At 36.6% G+C, this 21,068-nt stretch overlaps 1 protein-coding gene and 1 pseudogene across 14 annotated transcripts in view; one reads left to right on the plus strand and one right to left on the minus strand.

Moving 5' to 3' along the window:
* Positions 1-1,157: 1,157 nt before the first annotated feature.
* The window catches only part of ADGRL2 (adhesion G protein-coupled receptor L2), a 157,577-nt gene continuing 137,666 nt past the window's right edge, over positions 1,158-21,068 (minus strand). For 3 of the 14 annotated variants that reach the window (XM_071565714.1, XM_071565713.1, XM_071565716.1), the window contains 8 exons: positions 15,334-15,425; positions 14,450-14,494; positions 14,136-14,162; positions 13,301-13,469; positions 9,728-9,856; positions 9,185-9,281; positions 6,362-6,490; positions 1,158-3,039 (listed from right to left, as the gene is read on the minus strand). In XM_071565714.1, coding sequence (XP_071421815.1) covers positions 2,285-3,039; positions 6,362-6,490; positions 9,185-9,281; positions 9,728-9,856; positions 13,301-13,469; positions 14,136-14,162; positions 14,450-14,494; positions 15,334-15,425 — 1,443 coding nt within the window. In that variant the 3' untranslated portion in view covers positions 1,158-2,284. The other 11 variants (XM_071565720.1, XM_071565727.1, XM_071565717.1 and 8 more) reach the window with 8 other exon arrangements.
* Positions 17,642-17,761, plus strand: LOC139676708 (5S ribosomal RNA; annotated as a pseudogene).

The raw sequence follows: 21,068 nt of genomic DNA on the forward strand, positions 1-21,068 counted from the left end.
AAATCACTACAATATCACAGTCCTGATTGAGGATACCTGAACCCCAGTGTTCCGTCTCAACCTGGATTTTTTTTATAGAATTTGAACTCTTGCAACAGCAGAAGTCTCGCCCAAAACATTCTTCTGAAATCCATACTTCTTCAAAATGCATTGACTTACTTTCCAAATGGACACAATATATTCCAATGCATTAGAAGGCAGCGATACAGCTTTTGAGTGAATTTTTGCTGTTATCACACATAGAGTCACAGTGGTCACACATGTAACCATGGCCTCTGTCAGGCTGGGCTGTTAATTTGAGAGTTTTTTTGAAGAACACGGTTTTGGAAGTGGTGACAAATGAAGTTCTTGGTGTTACCTTTGAGAGGCTCTGGATGAGTGGGACAAAAGAGGCTTGGGAATCAACACAACAGAGACTTCAGGCTTCCAATTTTGCCACTGATTTGTAGATAACATCTTGGGCACCAGCTGCCTTCTGCAGTTCGCTAGTCTGGTAAGATAGGGACAGTCATGCTTATTTATCTAACGCAAAACAGTGCCATGATGGATTAATTATTTAGATAGCACTCAGAGTGTTGGCCAAATTCTACTTATTCATGTTTTTCCCACTGCAACAATGTATCTTCATCACTAATAATTAACTGCTAATTACTGCTGCTGAGAATATGATAGCAGCATTTACCACCTTATTTTTAATTTCAGAACAGATGCCTACTTAAAAGTTATGTAAATATATGAAATTACAGTACATTTTCCTAATGACCCTGCCAAGTCTGAGTTTGATCCTATTCAATTGTGACGAAAGGATAGTAAAGATAACCTCTCTTCTGTAGAGCTATAGACAGTTCCTGTTGTTATTCTCAGCACTTAAATCATGAAATGTAAAGAAGCCATTCTAGGCAGGATATATTTGAAGGACTGCTGATGCCAATTATGCTTTGTACATAATAATGCACATTTTACCTATTTGGAAAAAAATTCACATTTATTTACTGTCAAACAGGTGTTAAACTTTACACTGGATACTAGTGATGGGCTCATTATTAACAGGTTTACATAAAGGGATGAAAAAAGCAGAATTTTGTTGAAACAATTTACATTTCATTAATTTTTATCATAAAATAAATTAATTACTAAATATAGGCAGAAGGAATATGGAAGAGTAATAGTTATGTTTTATTTTTTTTTTAAAGGACAGGCACCTTTTATTCACGAGAAAGCTTGTGAGGAGTGTCCAGTGTCCCCCTTACCCCTTACCACCCAACCCTGATAACCCTGATTAAAGAATGAACAGGGAATTGAGTTACAATCTTTGTTAGCTATACCAAATTTGTGCAAGGCTTGGCATAATTGGCTTCTAAAACAATTTTCTCCCCAAATGATGGTTTTTTGGCAAGAAAAATTCAAAACTTAAGAATAAAAACTAAATTGTCAAAGCAGAACACTGTTTACAGTGAAAAATAAGTGAAAACGGGTAGAACTTGCATTTTAAACATACTATTGTACTATGAACAGTGTAAGAAAAACAGCTTATAACATATGTGCAACCAAGAGCTTTTCACAATATTTTCTTCAAACTCTTTAAAATTATTTTTAATGACAATTATATTTCAGTTGGACACAAATGTATTTATTTTACCCTAGCAATAGAACAAAATAGAATTTCTTTAGCCATTTTTTCATGAGAACGGTTCATTGTACAGTTGAGGAAATATATGAAATAAGGCCTGTGGCTTGATTGCTAGTGGTTAGACATGTATTCAATCTTTGCCCTAATGGAAAAGATTTGCAGTGAACTGCAAACTGATGCAGAATATTTCTCCTGCTTTTGCAAGTCTTGTCAGGAATAATAAGGTACAGTAAATTTGTCCCACAGGATTTTAAAGCCTACGCCTTGTATATAATACAATGTAGGCCTAGGAAAAAAAATGGTGCAGCCATATTTACAAATTTAGTTCACAAACTGCTGCAGTAAAATGGCTGGAAAGTGTTTATTTCTCTGTTTTTCACAATTTTGTTAAATTCAGCAGCAGAAGATATCTCAAATACCTTGTTGGTATTTCTTTTCTTTGTAACAAATAATTCATTTTAGTATACTCTGTGTATATACAAAGTTTTTGTTTTATAAAAATTCACAGAACTGCAAGGTCCAGTCATCTCCATTACTGGAGAACCACAGGGTCAACAGAATTGTCTCTTCAAGCAGATATGAGGGAGCCTGCAAGGGGCAAATTAAGTCTTTTTAATACTTGAACGTGGCCTTTAATATTTCTTTGCTACACTATTAAAGGCTTGTCACTAGTTGCATTTGTCCTTCTCTAACATCTCCTTCTGGAATACATCCTTCCTTGTTAATGGGAATTATATAGCCGTCGCTATTACCCCTGCTGATTTGATAGTACATCTGAAGCTGATGGCCAGCTCCTAGGTTTGGCATGCTCTTGTAGTAAATGTCCTCATTTTCACTCCTCCTGGAGGGAGAGAGATCTTCTTCAACATCGGGGCTGCTCTCTGGATACGGAGAGTCTCTGAGATTGGGCATGCTCGTGTAAAGGGAGTCTCTGTTGGGGGACTGGAGGTGGTCGTCGGCCTCGGCTGTCAGCTGTGAGACATAACTGTCAGTTCCCTCCGTCTTCACTTTCTTCTGGGGCTGGTACAGAAGGGAGTGAGTCCGCTGAGGAATGAGTGGGGCCTCAAGCTCTTTGTGGTGGAGCTCCAGCCCGGGGGTGTCACTGTGCATCAAAGATGAGGCATCTGCCACGATGGCGTCATCTTCGCTACTGCTCCCTCCGATCACAGCCTTGGCGGGCAGCGTGCGCTCCAGGTTGTGGTTCTTGCTGCTGCCCCGCAGGTTGTTGTGCACTAACTCTGAAATGATCATCTTCTCAAAAGCAGTATCATTCAGGCTTAGTCCACAGTCTACAACTTGCACACTGTCGTTATAGTCTCCATTGCGCAATGAGTAGCTGTTGTTGAAATTACCATTTAGCGGTAGAGTATCCATGGCACTTGTATCCCTGGCATTGTTCAGTGAATGTCCTGAAATGAAAAAGGACAGCTCTGGTTATTGCCTGATATGCTTTTATCACTTTTCTTTTTTTTTTTTTAATTTTGAACATAGTTCTTTAATGTAGTTCAGGACAAAGTTGTACTTGGAAGTAAAACTTGAGAAAAGTTAGGTTATTGAACATTCCCAAATGTAAACAGTTGCACACCTTATAGGAAAGATGCATTCTAAAAATAGTAATGTGTGTTTCCTGTGGGGAATAGTGGAATTTTAATATCTTAATTTAGTGTCAATTCTGTGACTTTTCCACAAGGAACTGTTCACTCCATGCCCTTGCATATGTAATGCAAAGCAATTCATTTGTAAACATCTATGTTTTGAAGTACACCACCATGATTTAGAAAAAGAAAATTAACAGAATTTGTCCTAAACGACACTAAATTAAAAAGGAATTAGATCACAGACATAACTGAAGGTAAATGTACAACATAAACCCACATAACTGGCAAGCAACTACTTTTAACAACATTTCTAACATTTTTTCCTGGTTTGGTTGTTTTTTTTGAGATGAAGTAAAGAAAAGAATGAAAAAAATGGATAAATACAAAGAATTTATGTTAAACAAGGACAGCCATCTTTCACACTACAGGGACCAGGGCCCACAAGCACCATCCAACAACACGATAGACAGCAGGTGGAATGACTCACTTTGGACAACTCACATCATGTCTGTCTGCTCAGGCTATCTGGCCTAAGAGTAGCTGATATATAAAAGAAAGTAAAATGATTTATTGTAACATGATGAAGAATTACTGAGCTTCTCAGCAACTTAGTCAGAGCAAGGGTTCAGCAAATGAGATTACTAAGCAATAACAGCTTTTCTTTTCCCACTTAATGTAATTTTTTGCACTAATATTCTGTCTGCCAACAATGGCCCCGGGCTCCTAAAGGTCAAAGTTTGCCTGCAGTCTGCATCAGTCACAGTGACAGCACTGAATGAACCAGGATAGTTAATTAAGAGTTAGGCCCACAGTTAACCACGGGCATGGAAGTCAAATGCAGAAATGTTAGGAATTTCTGTAAGTATGGGTCACAGAAATTAAACCAAAGAATAAATATTAGTTGTGGAATGGGAAGAGGAAATCAGCCATGGCTGATATCTCATAGCTGTTGGAGGAATGACAGATTGGGTAAGTCTGCTGAAAACATAAAAAGGAGTTTAAGGGGGGAAAAATGAAGTCTTATGATGATTAAGGTCTTTATGCTTTTGGTTTTGGCTTTTTTTTTTTTTTGGTAACTTGATAAAGAAAAGGTTTTCCTATAGACACAAAGACATGTAAACTATGACAGCACAGTGCTTCGCAAGCAAAGAAAAAGGAAAAATAAAAGAGCTTTGCAAGAAATTAAATTAAACAGTCTGAACCATGAAGTCAGATGGTTAGAGCATTCCTAGAAAATCACTTTATCTACAGGTATGTCTGGAAATAAAGAAAGAATGAAGTGACTTTACTGAAATGAGACTGACCACTGTGAGGCTGCTGCATAATATGCAAGGCTTGGAGGAGTATAAGAGAAAAGTCTTTTGAGAAAGATTGCATGTTTTCCCATTTTGTGTTTTTTGGGTTTTTTTTCCCAATTAAAACTGCAGCTTATCCTAGAAAATTCAATCTTCTCTGGAAATATTGTTTTCAATTAAAAAGTAATTGCATTTTCTCATGAAATGGTATTTGTCTTCAACTTTAAAAAATAGAGTAATAATTTCCAAATAAATTCTGAACAATTTGCAAGTCATTTTGCATTTGTGTTATTGTTACGTGTTCTCCATGTGTACTGATTTAAACAGTGGTGAGGGTTGTTTGAAAGGTCTCTTTAAGCTTTGATTAAACAACTTTGTCGTTTTGCAATTTCATGGATGTTCCAAGATTCTCCTTGCAAAGAATTTAGCTGCACAGAACATATGGCATTTATAAAAATAGACAACACATGGACCACATGCTGGATTAATTTTCTTCATGAAAGTGATTTAGTTCTGTAATTTTAACTTTCTTTTTCTCTGCTAAACAGGTATCAAAATATATCTGATAATCCAAAATGAGTTTTCTATGATATACTGCAGAGTTAAGTGTGCTAGAATAAATTCAAATTGGTTTGATGAGGCAAATTTTGTCGCCCATAATCAGGTAATTAATTTGAAATCTTTCCATAGCCTGTAGCAAGATTACTGTAGGAATAGAAAAATATAAGTAAATTGTTAAGCATTTCGACATGACACTGCTTTGGTTTTAAAAAGCAAATTATTTCAGCATTGTGTAACTTATGTTATCAATAAGGTTTGCTACAGACCTCACATCATTTTCCAAAAAGCAGTATGCAAGTACTTTTTGAATGTGGAAACATTTCATTTACAAATTGTGAACCACTTGCCCGCTGAGTCTACTTCATGACCACTAGTTATGTTTTAATTATGCCCATTAAAAATCATGCTGAAAAAATTTACATTTGATAGGCAAAGTTAAGTTTTACTCCCATACTTGTCTCTCTGTAGGTTGCTAGAGGAAAGCATAAGGAAAGTAAGAAAACAAGAGAATGAAAATAGAAACTACAGTTCAGTTAAAAAGGAAACTTGAAATAAAAACTGGAAACAAGGTTTTATGAGCTCTTTTTCAAAGATTTATCGTTCCAGTCACACTAAAGTGATGTTATGACTCATCAAACAGTATCTGCAAGATATTTACTGATGAGTTGCACCATCATTAAAAAAAGTAAGTAGATAATGTAACAACAAAATGTTAAGTGATGACACACTTTATTCCTACAGAACTAAACTGTTCTAACTGTTAATTTCAAGATTTTCCTACAGGAAAATGATCTACCATAAAGCTGCACTATACTATAGTTTAGATCTGCTTGATGCTGGATACAATTTTCTACACTGGGATATCCAAAGGTGCCAAGATGCCTTGTGCTGCTTTAGTATTTAATCTCTTCCATAAGCAGGATTTTCTCAACAAGCTTTAGAGTCAACCTTATATTGCGTAGACATGATACCTCTAAATGATATATATCTTGAAGATGGGCTCTCAGACCATGTGGTGTCAGTCCTGTAATAGTATATTAAGATTTATGCCACCTGTGTTAAAGACATGGATAATTATTGGTAAATACTGTTAGGGCAAAGGCATTACTATAATATAGTGCAGTTTTACAAGCTGACATTGGCAATACTGTATTTCTCGAACTGACAGCAATTCAGACTGCATGGCTGGGGTATTGCAACTTGAGTTTCTGTCTAGGGAAAAGAAGGAATTTGGAACAAGCCAAGAAAAGCAGTTTATTCCGGAAGTATAAGCACACCTGGTGAGTTAAACACAGGAGCTGGAGGGGCATTACATACAACTGTTTCAGCGAGCAATGTGTTATAGGGGTTGTTAGTGCCGTGTGGTCGAAGAAGAGGGTTTGTTAGTAGGTAATTGCCAGTCATTCCTAAGGCAAAAGAAACAGAAAAAAAGTCAGTTCTTTAATTTTAGTCTGACAGTTTCAATAAAGAATATTTTCTATTCATCATGAATCATGTAGAACTTGTCAAATGTAATTCAGCAGAAAATTTCTGGACATATTTTAGCTATGTATTTGAAATGGGAGCAGGAAAATACAGTTAGATTCCAGTAATTCACAGGTGCTCTCCAAATCCCTAAAGTAAACATCTAGTGAATGTGGTATTTACTAACGTATACACAATCACTGTTACAGGAGAATAGCAAATAAATGTGTAGAGATCAACGTACTGCATAAAGCTACTAGAACTTCAAAATGATTGTACAGAACACTTCTGTCCAGAACTGAGAAAACTGAATTTCTCCAACTGAAAAGTATTGAAAAACCTCTTATGACAGGATCAGAGCTGTTATTCACTTTATTAAAAACACATAGATAGGAGAATGGAATTGCTGTTTTCAAACAGACAGTGGATGATAAACTGCAAGAAGCATATCTTAGTATATGCAAAAGTATGCATGCTGAAGGGAAAGCAAAATATTTGCTCTAAGAAATCGGAGCGTTCACATTTTCTCCTGGGACATTTATGCTGCAAATTTATCTGCCAGGTCTTAAAAAAAGAACTCCTGCAATGACAAATTTCCCTAGACAATCAGTTTACAAACAATGTAAGACAAAGCAAAACAGTACATGAACAGATTTTTTTTAAACTCATTTTAAATGTTAATGCAACACCATTTAAATAACCCTTGGAATAATTAGAAAAAAACCCCAGTGTATTTTGAGAAATTATAAAAAATCTCTGATTTCTAGCTACTATAAGAAAAATGGATGAGAATAATGATAGCAAAAATGCAGCGTTTTAAACATCAATTTGAACTTTTCAATCAGGCAAAATTCCATTTTCTTTTCTATTGTGTTGCGCAGCAGGATCAGAGTACTACAGACTGAAGGACAACTGAAGAGACAGCTATATTTTTATAGTGTGGGTATTTTTATTTGGCAAGGAATGATAGTGTAGATGCCAAATACTAATGCTTTTGTTCTACTTAGTAGTAGAATAGATAGTTAGTAGAAGAAATGAGCAGAAATTTCTATGATTCTGAGAATTATTGTTTGACTATGCTAATCATATTTGAAAGTTTGTATCACTGATCAACTAAAAAGCTTTTATGATAGCTTTTTTCAGTTGTAATGTACTTCTTAATAAAAATACTAACTGAAATACATTTTGCTTGGGTTTTTTATATATTATATTTCATCTTGGTTAGAACTATTCAATTATTTCAATTCAATTTTTTTGCCATCTTTAAAAGCTTGATTTTTACTTTAAAGGGAAAATGACACCTGTCATTAAGTATTAAACTACGCTTACACGGATGTATCACTGAGATAGTGACAATATTATAACTAAGAAAAGTTGAAATCAGTTTTTCTAATCATGGCAGAACATCTCCAGTGACTTTAGACCGGAACTTGAAACAGGGAAAAGCTTCCAAGACCTCTGTTCAACTGTTAATTAACTAAGGGTGAAGCATGGTTAGAGCAAACCTCAGGAGTCACAGACATCAAATTAGAGTGAGATCTTAAACTTTCCTATAGCATGTATTTATGGGATATTAAAAAGACACTGGAAGGGAACTAACTTCTTTCTCAGACACGAAAAACATGTATTTTCTACTTAGGAGCAGTTCCTTAATTTTGACTTTTGCCAGAGGAACATGCACAATCCATAATGGGGAGGGGAAGCAGTGGGACACACAGGTCTTTTTGACTTTCTACATGCCAAATAGCAAAATGAGAATCATGCTTTCTGCTATATTTTCCTTTGAAAATACCACAAGTTTTACTTCCAAAATGAATGTGAGTTAAGTACATGTCCCTACTATCAAACCCAGAACTTGAATTGTCTGTTTGAAACTTTCTGAGTTGAGCAGAAACAGTTTGCACTGAGACCAGGGTTACATGCTCTTCACCTACAGACGTGTGTGGAAGGATAGGCTTTGAACCTGGCTTGCACAGAGCAGTCTTCTCTCCACTGCTAGTTCCAACTGCCTTAAAAAAACACAGGGAGGTGGGGAGAAAGGAAGGGACAAGCTGTCTGGATTAATACACTTGTCTTCTAACTGGACATGAGAATGAGGTTACAGATTTCAAAGTCTATTTGAGTCAAGAAATTTTGAGTTTTTGACTTCTCCGTGCCTGAAAATCTGGATTCTATCCCATGAGACAGATATGATGCTCTTTGAAATAGAAAAGATAAATGCTTTACAGACATCTTTTGCATAGAAATTATATCAATTAGATTTCACTGGGAAAATTTCTGCACCTAAAAATCAGTCAAATATGCATTAAAATGTTACTGCACTCATATTTCTGTTTCAAATTTAACCTATAAAGGTTAGAAAAGATTAAAAATTATGATCTTGCTTTTAAGCTAAATTATTGATGAAACTTATTTAAATGCATTCCCATGAATGGAAATATTCAGCTTCTATAGCAGGGGCCAGTTGAGGGAACACCATTTTAAAAAGTGCTGGTGGATAGCTTTAAAACTCTGCTTTTAGAGAACATTTGTTCCAGGTTTTTTTTAAACATTCTTTTCAATTCTTCTGTGCTAAGCGATATAAAATCTGTATAAAATTTAAGGATTCTAAAACTGAAATGTTCCCAGTGACTGACCTTGATTAAGTGTTGAAGTGCTGTTGATGTCACCTGAGATAAAAGATGATTCAGATTGTTTTCTCACAGTGTCATTCCACATTCTCCTTATACGACTCTGTTAACACAAAGCAGTGAGATAAAAGTATAGTAAATTTAAAAAGATTTTTCCTACACATGTGCTATTATGTAGACTATTTATTTTGTTTATCTAGTATATTTATTTATGTTTATTTTGGCCTAAAGTAATCCATTCTTTTAGCACTAGTGAAATTTCTTTCTTTTTTTAATTAAAACTCTAATTTATTAAACTTCAATTAGATGAAACATCATGGTGCAAACCTTCCTATAAACCACCCCTTAATTACAAGAAAAAATAAGGTGCTTCTATTGGGCCAAAGTAAAAGGAAATGTTCAAAAGAAGTAATGCTACTATAGAGAAGTATGTATTTGCCATCTAAATGACAATAATGAGAAGACAATTAGTCCTTCTGATTAAAACACATCTCAGTAGGCTTTTTATAAATAAATTTAATTAAAAGATGCTGTCAAAATCTTTGTCACCTGAGTGCCAGAGGAATAGCGAGCACTAGTTCTCGTTGTTGATGCCTTCACTGAACTGTGGGGACTCTCAGTTGGTAGTCCACCACAGCAGTAGGAATGTCGGAAGCATTTGCCATATTCCTTACGTACCTACAGGGAAAAAAAATAAATTGCTTAGCACAAGGAACAGTGGTAAAGATCTGCACTGGCAAAAACACATGAACTCTGCACTGAAATGACTCTTCAAGCAAATAGGTAATTCTTATGTGTCAAATTGTTGGCTGTTAGCAAAACCACATATTTCCCCCTACTCAGCAGCAGTATTATCAGCTATCCAAGATTTTTGAACCAATTAATTCCAAGGTATACACCCTTCATTTAGATAATAATCATTACTGAATTAGTTATAGAATTATTTTCATTTCATCTTCATACTGTAGATTAATATAGTTAAGTTTACCAGAACTAGATACTGGCTGAAAATAGTAATTTTTATATGAGCTTTTGGTGCAGAAACCATAGAAGGTCTAACTTCTGATCCTAGCAGGCCAGGACGGCTCAGGTAACCAGTCTTTTCATTGCTCTGTACTGCCCCTTATGTTATGCCTTCCACTAAAGAGTGCAAAGCCTGCAACAACTATGAAGGCATTTTCATATACTTTGTGTAACTCCCTCAGCTGCTGCTTCATCTGGTCACACCTGCTTTGGGACAGTACAAACTAATTAATGATTCCTACATTTATTCACCTTCTGTTTCCAGTGACCTGCTGAAAACTTTAGTTCTGTTATGGTGTGTTAACAATTGCCATAAAAGTAATCAGGATTAGTTTACAGAGCAGTTAATTCTCCCATGTTCGGTGACTTCTACACTGACTGCTAGTTTCAGGTAACAGGAGAGTGCATGCACATCTTAGCAGCATGACAGCGTCAGTGAAAGGACATAGTGGATAAAATCTGTATAGATGCATAAATCTAAATTCATAAATCTTCCAATAGATACATGGGAATTTAAGCGTCTCTTCTACATCAGTGAGAATCATGAGTTCCTGTTAAAACTGGGATATCAACTAATCTGGAAATTCTGCCTGACCCTATGAATATATAGGACAGAAAGTTATGTGTATGCAAAGAGAAGAGAGAGGAAAATGAAAAAAATAATTGTGTAGATTTAGACGTATAATGTCCTGTTTTCAAAATTACAGGAGGTTTACTCATGGAATACCTACTATGATGTTTCTATAAACCACAAGGTTGAATAAAATTTGATTAATTTGTGCCTTCAAAGTAGGCACAATAACTCACCTTTTAATAAAAATATATGGTACATATTTTAAGTCAACCCCTATCTATATCAGCACGAAAGACACATAAAAAAATGATAACAGAAATGAAACAACTTAGAATTATATTTTTTAACCCTGTAGTCTGAAAAACATAGGTCTATATATATCTTCACTAGATGGTATAACACCTAAGAAAATACATTCCTGAACACTAATGGATACTAAATGCTCCAAACCACCACAAAGTAGAGACAATAGCAATCAAAACTGTATTTTTACCCAAATACCACTCTCCAGGGCTGGTTTTGCCTAATGCCTATATTGCAGTGAATGTACATTATCTGTCAGGACTGCGCATTCCACTGTCATTATTTCTAAATTATAGCTTGTTGGAAACTGATGGAAGCAGCAGCACTATCATCTCGTCAGAACTGGAAACATAATAGTTTTCACTTCCACAATTCTATTTCTCTGTTCAATTTAGTGACCAACTAGTAATAACAGAATAAAAAGACTACATTAGCTATGCAGACAGAGGATAGGACAATATCCAGTCAAAGGCAGCGACACTTAAAAATCTTAAATGGCAGCTTTAACATTCTTTCAGGTATAAGTCTTATTGCTCCAGGTTATGCTTTTTCACACTTGACTGGTATTTTAATATTCCTTTTTGCTGACTACACTTTATATAAAAACAATGCACAGATGTAAAAAGAAATAAAAAAGGAATCTGTTTTTGATTATTGAGTCCAACACAAATACAAAAAGGGAAACATTATATGAAACCCTAATCTAGAAATTATTTGCATTTTGAGAATGTTTGCATTTTCTTCCCTATCTTCTTTTCTTAGGCTCCATCTTCTCTGTAAGTGTGCTTTTGTTCTCTCAAAATGAAAGGAGTGCCATGTTCATCTGGATAAAATTCTGTCTATCAGATCTTTGCTAAAACTTGTTTGAATGCCATTGTCTACACCAAATTTAGAGATGCTGATACTGTTAGAGCTCGTATAGTTGAGAACATGCAAGAATATGATTTTTTTTACTTACACAGCAATACTTTATCCAATGGTCTCAACCATCTTAAAAATATCAGTTAATTATGTATCTGGTGAGCTATTTACAATAGGAGTTAATAATTGTTAGGTCTCCAGCCCAAAAGTGGTAAAACTATTTAGAATCTAAATATTGCAAATTGGATCTTTCCAAATGTAGGACATGCTGCATTTCATCTTGTTTGGGTGGGATTTTTGATGTTTACACTTCCTCTCAACTCTCATTACTTTCATTTTTCTTGCCTTCTAACACAGGCTGTCAGCTTTTTTTGCTCACTTTTCATTAAAGCATCTGTAAGGCACCTTGGAAGCAGCCTCCATCCCCTGGGGAAGAGAAGGGGTGCAGGGAACCCAGAAAGAATCCCACCACAGCTGTGTCCTTCATTTTTCTTCTCTCCTGTTTGCTCTTCTCTTCCTTGCAAGCTTTCTCTCTCTCCAGAAGACCTGCTCCTTCCAGACCCTTCTGCTCCCATCCAGCGAAGGGGAGCAGAACTAGTTTAGCTTTTCCCACTCACGAGGGAGGCTCTTGCCAAGGGATTCCAGTTTTTCCAGTTAAGAGCACAATGTTATTTGGATTTCTGGGTGAGGAAAACTCTTGGAAAAACAGCAGTCATGGTGACTTCTTTTCCTCTTAGAACAGTATTCCTGCTGGCAGCTGTCTAACATTAATGACTATTTTTTTCTAGGGTGTGTTGAAGTTCATAATAGAATTAAATTTTACATCTCACTTAATTTTGTATTGAACAAGCACATAGTACAGTCCCTGCCTATTACCCATAGCTTTATGTGGCAGCTTAATGGGATCTCACAAGGGGTCCTCTGCCTTGATCTAAGAAAAGAAGTGTTTCCAGGCTGATACAGGCTGGTATTGTAACTGATCCTTTGTTTGCAGCACTGCAGCAAAGGCAGGACTTGTTTCATGTGGGCATAAAAGACTTTTGGCTGTGAGTCCAGACTCATATGTACCACATTATCAATGTTTAAACAGTAAATTTGCTATAGTAATCTTTACAAAGCCTCAAAACTTTTCAAGCCCAGGTTGGAAATGCTGCATCCATGTTAAACCTGGCTGGGGCACAGAGCAGCTACATGACTCCCACAGGCACAATACAGCAAGAACTGTTTTGGAATCCTAGTCCCCTCCCCAAATTACTTCAAAATACTCCAGTTCTTTGCTATTTTTTTTCTCTCGTTTTTAAGAACTTATGTGGTCTTTCTAAGGAATTAGGGAACACACATCTGTGGTTTTGGTAACTTACTTTCTTTTGAAGGGCACAATGAAAGATGAATATAAACATTCCTTGGAAAGCATTAAATACTGTGAAGAGATACGTCATCACAACGGTCCCCTCGTTTATAAACAGCAGACCAAAAGACCAAGTTAGGCCAAGGAGACACAGGAGAGCAAATGCACCCAGGACCCAGGATCTGTAAAAGAAAATTGATTTTAGTAATATTACTTATGAGAATGCACATTGCCAAATCCAATATTAACATTTCAGTTCCTGCAGTTGACTTTTACTAGTTTCATATTCAAATGTAAAAATTCCTTGGGTTTAACCTTTTATCTATTAAAGAAAGAACAATTCCATTTAGTATTCTTAGTCTCCAGTGAAAACAGCAAGAGTAGATATAACCTTTTTCTTTCTCAAGAACAGCATAGGATGTCAAAACTATTTTGAAATGCAGAAGTATAGTGCAAGCCCCAGCTACTCCATTGCCTTATCTGCTTTTAGAAAAGAGATGGATAAATCTGGCTTAGCCACTAATCACACCATAGATTTTAGACAGTGTGCTGCCATATGACACCAAATAATGTAACACAAATGCACAAAGGTTAAACAGCAGGGTAAAAGCCTAGAGCCCAAATCTTTAATGCTCCGATAAACTCAGCTAAACCAAAGCTAGATGATCTAACTTCCGCATGAAGAAACCCTGCTGAAATGCGACAAAAATATGGATATTGCTTTACAGAATAATCTAAAAAAGATTCCATCATGAATAGGTTAAGGAAAAGGAATTGTAGCAAACGGCACAGAATGAAAGGGAAAGGGAATTTAGTCAGTGAATTCCACATCTAACTAATGATCTTACTTGATAAATGGCTTATTATCTTCATAGCTAGAAAGCATTATAAGCAGAAAAGAGAAACAAAATTATTAGACAGAATTGAAACAGAAATTAATAAGAGCATTTTTAATTGTCTATAAAAATTAGTCAAAATTAGGAAATTCAAAATGCAGATGCAAGCGATTTAAAATTATAAAGGCATATAATAGTTAAAAAGTCTTTAGCAAATCAGGTATCTCAAAAATAGTTAATTAAAATTAAGGGAAATCCACAATATGACCGAGTTTGTAAAGTTAAAAATCATGCTAAAAATTTGTTAATGTAGGGTTCTATCTTACCCAGGTAAGTCCGTATTATAGTAGCCATCACAAACACGGTAATTACTGGTGTGGATGAGAAGACAGAAAGAGGAAAAGGAAGAAAAGAGAGAGATGCTAAAGATTAGCTCTCTCTCTCTCATCATGCACCATGCAATGAAGCTGCTACTGACCTATCTAGAACATCTAGTTCACAATGTTAGCCTTACTGGAAATCTCCCTTCACCATTTTCAACATTCAAAGCATTATCTGTAAGAGCCTTTCACATCCAACCCTCAGTGTTAGAAAGTTGCACCATCCCTTCAGTGCTGGTAACAAAAACCTTCAATACAATATAAAGCTATATAGAATACAGTAAAAAAACTATCTAAAAAAGCAAAAGCTGCAAAACCCTGTTAGTTATATAAAACTTATATTACTCTGCAGCACCAGGATAAAGTAAACATTTGTTAAATTAGCATGAAAACAGCAGATAATCTTCAAGTTAACAATAATAATAGAGTCAATTCTCTTGGGAGAACAGGATTACAAGTAGAAACTGCTCAGAATCCCTAAATCAAAAAGTCATTTAACAAAACAAACTTAATATAATCATATCAGCCATGCAAACAGGAACATAATTTTTGAACTGCATTTTAAATGCAAATGAAATTACTACAGTGCTGTGGCATTTCCGTGAAACAGTTTCTTGGCGCTAGTTCCAGGCTGAAATTATCTAATTTTGACCAGCGTTTGTGACATTACAGCAACAAGTGACGAAAGCAGGATTGGCTCTGTTTGCTTCTAATTGACATCTGCAGTTGCTGGGAGACAATGGCATGTGCTCCTAATGGAGAGTAGCTTTCAATCAGTTCAGCAATCAGAAAATAATCATAGTTCTCATACTTGAACACAAAGCACTTACTTAATGTTTTCCAACCTGCTAGAATCTGGTTTCAAAGTGTTTGAGTGCTTCACCATTTTGCACAATGTGATCACCAGGAAGATAAGATTCAGCTGTCAAAACAGATAAGAGTGAAATTAAACTACTTTGAGTAATAGGTTGAATAACGATGATGCTACAGGCTAAACAAAACCCCTGTAGTTTATTTTCAAATAAGTAGTGAAAGTTGATAACTGTTACATCAGATAATCTGTAAAAGTTGATTGCAAATATACATGAGGGGGAAAAAATGTTAGAAGTCTTTGTTTCGCTTAATTTTCCAAATTCACCGCACCATCATGAACAACCATATTTAGCTCATATCTGGCACTTGCCACCATCAGTCTTCCAGCATGTTGTGCTCACCTCTGCCTGTCCCCTCTGGCCCTGTTCCCCATCTCACTGACCTCCTTCGAGGACTATGGTTACCCCTTTCCTGTGCTGTACTGGTTGTCTTTTTATCACTCCATCCTGCTTTTGAAATGTTTTTCACCTTTGCTGGATTCTCCTTTTTTTTTAATTTTATTCCCTTTTGTACTCAGAAAATCTACTGCGGTCTTGAAAAAAGTCTAAATGTAACTGAAGAAAAAGAAAAACACAAAGATGTATCGAATGCATCAGACTTAACAGTGGCACAGACATATATGCTGGTGGTGCATCCTCCTACTGCCCTCTTTCCCTTTGTAGTCTGGATTTTGTCAAAGTGACTGTATGCCACTTGAAGGACTATGGTGTCTTATTCTTGTTGTGTCATTCAGGCAGATAACATCAGGGAAGATACCAAAGGAAATTTTTTATAGTTTTCCTATTTTGAAACAAAATCACAGATATCAAAGTTACTAGGTACCTTTCTCCTATTGATTTCAAAGCCTGTGAAGAGCATAGGCAAGCCAAATACAAGGATGGTTTCAGAATATGGGCCGAAGAGTGGTATCAAGTTTATTTGAGTACTTAGTTTGTGCTGTCCTATATCATGTAGACAATTAAAACAAAACTGTATCTTTGAAACCAGTAAGAGCTATATCCTTTCAGGGAGAAGGCACGCATGCTTATGTACTAGTACAATGTGCCTAAGAAGTGGCTGAACCAAAAGCTAAGAGAAGAAGGAGAATATGCTTGGAAATCCTTGTAACACATATATTAGACAGATTATAACTCCATTTTTATGATCTTCCATATAAATCTGCAACCGGTTACTGATTGAGAATGATCATATCCAGTCTGGACAGCCTTTGCTTTGAGACAGCTTCAAAATCCTCAGGTTTTGTCACACTGGGGATACCAGTTCATGCCAAAATGTGTTCCTACAGTTGTGCCTTAATGGTCAGAAATACCACTCGAATCCTAATAAAGAGCTGGTCTTGAAGATCGTGAAAAGAGGAGTATTTTGAAGGCTCTGATCAGTCTGTTAATAAGAACACGTATTATAGAAATAATTCCTAGTTCTAAGTGCAATCAAGTTATCACTCCTGCTGCTGTCTCAGAATCAGAATGGACAGCATGAACTATAATGCAGTTCTCAACACCAGAACAGTCTGGTAGCCTTTGACCTTGCGAGTCCTCGTTGAAAGTCAAAGACTTTTATAATCGTATCTTGAGATTAATAGAAAAAATATATGTGATAGAAGTAACAAAAATAAGCTTTTATGATTGGTTGCAGTTTGTGTTTCAAGAACTGACTGAAAATACTTGACCTTTAAGCTGATGTACATACATAGTGTAAGGCAAGCATATTTCCATTGCTGTAAAATCTAAGTGTCAGTAATTCATGATCTTGATGATTACCCTTCATGATTCCTATAAGTAATGTCTAACTTACAAATAAGAAATACCACTTCATTATATCATTGTGATCTCTTCCTCTTATCCAGGTTTCCACCGTATGGTGTAAGTTTCTTGGGTGAGAAAATGAGTTGCTTCTCTCTCTCTGGCCTTTGCGCCATACAGCACAGGGGCCCTGTGCCTGACCTGACCCTCAGTTCCATGCCTTTGCAGGCAGACTTTATTCTTTGGTATTTGAAAAAGTTTCTTGCACATTTGGTAGTGGATAAAGCATGAACTTCTCCCGCCTGCTTAAAAAAAGCAATTTCAATTTGTTTTTTTGTGAAAACAAACAGATTAAGAGCTAAGACACATGCCCCATGCCAATTCTAACATGTAAATCAACTTCGGCTGCAACCTATGCATCCATGAGTGCACAATCCAGTTTCAAATAGTATTTACAGCACAGCTGGGAGCTAATCCTTGCCTAAGTAGCTACCCTGGAGTATCCTGTATTGTACTAGCAACATCAGGCAGTTAAATGCCTCCCTGACACCCGATCCCATCAGATCTCGGAAGCTAAGCAGGGTCAGCCCCGGATTAGTACTTGGATGGGAGACCTCCTGGGAAATGCCGGGTGCTGTAGGTTCTAGTCCTGAGGACTTCACTGTCACCGTTCAAGCTCGCTTGGCCGTGGCAGATGAACCTCAGAACTTAAACGGTGGGGCCAGTTCTGTGCACGCTGAGCCTCACCTAAAATCCACTGCGCAGGCTGGAAGGGCACACCCACGTGGGGACAGCCCTTCCCAAATCTTCGTTCGCGAAGCCGAGCCACACTAGCAACATCATTCTTGGATCAAAAACTCATAGATATGGCTTAGCCCATAAATGACTGCCTTATGAAATGAGGGGGTTTTATCCTCTGATTCTTTGTACAACTGAAGTGCTGGTTTGACATATGAAAAATAAAAGCTTGTATTTACCTACTGAAGTTCCTTTGGTGGCATGTAAGGAGACATGGCCCTACTCCAGAGCTTGCGCCAAGCTCCAGACAGGCTTTTCAGCTCTGTCTGTGTATATACGCTTGCTGCACTAGGGAATAACTGTAGATAGCAGCTTCTTAGGAGACACTTTAATTCTAATTCAGATACAAACCCACAAAAGCAGCCCACAGAAATAATAATGCTATATCACAGTAGCTGAGAAAGTCCTTCCAAGTAAAAAGGAAAAATACTGTATTTTGAAGATGAAGTAACTATGACAACAGAGCATATGATACTTGTTTCTTCATCACTGTGAAATATTGCATAGTTTTCAGTTTCAACAGTCAAAAGACCATGGTCTGCCACTTGTTCAAACATGCTGGCATCTCTGTTACACATTATATCATTATAAAAAATCTATTTTGCCGGCTTACAGATATTGTAACTGAACCTTTCTATAGATTTGCTTTTGGCTCCCTTACTGCTTTTCATCTACGAATTTATTCTTTTCGAGGAACTCATGAGTTAAATACTTTTGGGCATTCCGCCATTTTTTAATTTTTTGTGTTTTTTTTACAAAAGACACTAAACAGTGAGGGAAGGGAATTTGCTGGAAAATAATTGCTTCTAGAAAGAATAGTTGAATTACTTTTCTTGGTGAGAGAAGAAAACACCGTTAAGAGTTTTGTATTCAAAGCTTTTTAGCTCAGAACTGAGCTTGTTGTGAACAGAAGGCTCGACCACTGATCTGAAGCCCCTTTCAACCTGAACTGTTTCATGACTGTGAGGACTGAACTGTTACTGATCTAAGCAAATGAATCTGTAGATGTTTTCCAAAACTGACAGGTGATCTGAATAGGACACCTTCCTTTAAGAATATTCACCATGAGCATGCAGTACTCTGAGGTCTCACAAAGACCCATGTGAATGGCAAGATGGTCTTTTGAGAGCAACCTTGTTAGAGAAAAATTTGGCCCCTGACAATGATGACTTCCTCATCACTTCATATAACATAATGGCTAGTGACTGGCTGGACCTCATCCTGACAATTCTGCTGCATCCATCCCAGATGAGCCAAAATCTGCAACTGAAAAGCACTCCTCTTCTTCAATGATAATAAAAAAATATAAATACATTGTGCACACACACCCACAGAGGCACAATGTATAAATCTCAAACAGTTGTAAAACTCTACTCTTAATAAGGTCTGTAAAATTGCTTTCACACTGCACTTCTGAAAATCAGACCAACACTCTTTCAAAGGCTAAAAATAAGAAGTTTAAAGGCTGGTCAGACATGAGGTGTGGATTTAAAGAATCTGCTGTGATACCAAAGAGTGGCAGACCACACAGTTGCAGTAGGTGGAGCTATAATGTGAGATCTCTTAAAACATTATACTTGATTTGGCTCTAATTTCTAAAATATATCTACCGGAAGAGACGGGATACTGCATTACATAGAGAACTAACTTAATCTAGATCCTGATTTTAGAGCTATGTGGAAAAAAAAATTAGAGCATGTTCTAATATACCAGTTCCTGCTTATCTCATAGTATGACAACTATAATTGGATAGATGAAGTGAAAAACAATTGATATACATTAAAAAATGAAAAATGACTACTTTAAAATATAAAATTTGAAGAACTTTCATGGTAATAATTAAACACAGCATCCTGGAAGATCATGCTTCTTTCAAAGCCAACACACACATGGCCATTCCTCATTTGGAAATCAGAAGGTACTGAACATGAAAGATGGTATAAGTAGGAAATTTGTCTTTCTGGCCTCTAAAATCTGTGTAATTTTGAGAGAGGGAGTGTCTCCAAGCCAAATTAACTTTGTTACAAAGTGGCTGTAATAATCTGCACCAAAGACTAATGGATTGGTATTAGTTGCAGGTACAATGCATTAGTCCTGAAATAAAGCTAGATTTTGCAATAATTATGCTAAATCTCCCCCAGTGAGTAATAGAAATACAGTCCATTTTCATATGTGGAGCGAGGTTATGTGTGCCTTTGTACATCCCTGACTTTGGTAAGTAATACTTCAACCTGAGTGAAAATACTTAGTATTTCCTATGTTAATGAAATGGGACATCTTAGTAATTTTTTGCTTATGCAACCACTGGTAGACTATGTTGGCTCCATCTGTGAGAAGCAAACTGCAACAGTTTTGGCTAAATTAAGTCAAACCAACACCACCCATGCCTTGGGTATGAATGAATATTAATCTACATAGCACTGAAATTACTCAGGCTCTTCTGACCAGAGATTACAGAAGTGCACTGTTTGTTTTATAGCCATGAACCTGCTCAATGGAATCACGTCCACCTGAGCTTAGCGGCTTAAAATTCATTCCACACAGCCTGCAGTGCTGACATGGATACGATAAGACAGAAGAACAGAAACACCACTCTGAAATAACCTAGCTGAACTCCACATGTTCTGACCCTTTTTTAACTCCCCGGAGCTTTTGTTACCTGGCAAATGCAGCTCTAAAACTGCTCTTGTATCTCCAGATCTTTGCTCTTAGCCATGCAGAAGCCTATTTCTCTCTGGGACTGGCAGCGAGAGAGGTGCTCTCTGAAGGCTTCTAAATGAGTGTGCACACTGAACTCTTACTGAACTGAATTAATTATTAAAGATGCAGATGGAGCTGTCCAAATGATAAGAACAGCTCCTGACGTATCATGATCCAAGCTTTCATTAAACCATTTCAGGCATACTAATGGTTTCCCACCGCTCATTACTTACATGCTCTTTTCTCATCGATATAATAACCCTCGTGCCCAAAGGCATGACAGGCTATGGAAATAGTAAAGTTGAAAGTTCCCCAGAAGATATACTGAGGAACTTCATACTTCCCTCTCATACCTCCCATCCTCATTTAGTGCAAAAGTGTACTCAGATACAAGTACAAATTCTTATAAACTCAAAGAAAAAATCTGTAAATTGAACTAGAAAGCAATACTG

Source organism: Pithys albifrons, chromosome 10, assembly GCF_047495875.1.
Source record: "Pithys albifrons albifrons isolate INPA30051 chromosome 10, PitAlb_v1, whole genome shotgun sequence".
Lineage (NCBI taxonomy): Eukaryota > Metazoa > Chordata > Aves > Passeriformes > Thamnophilidae > Pithys > Pithys albifrons.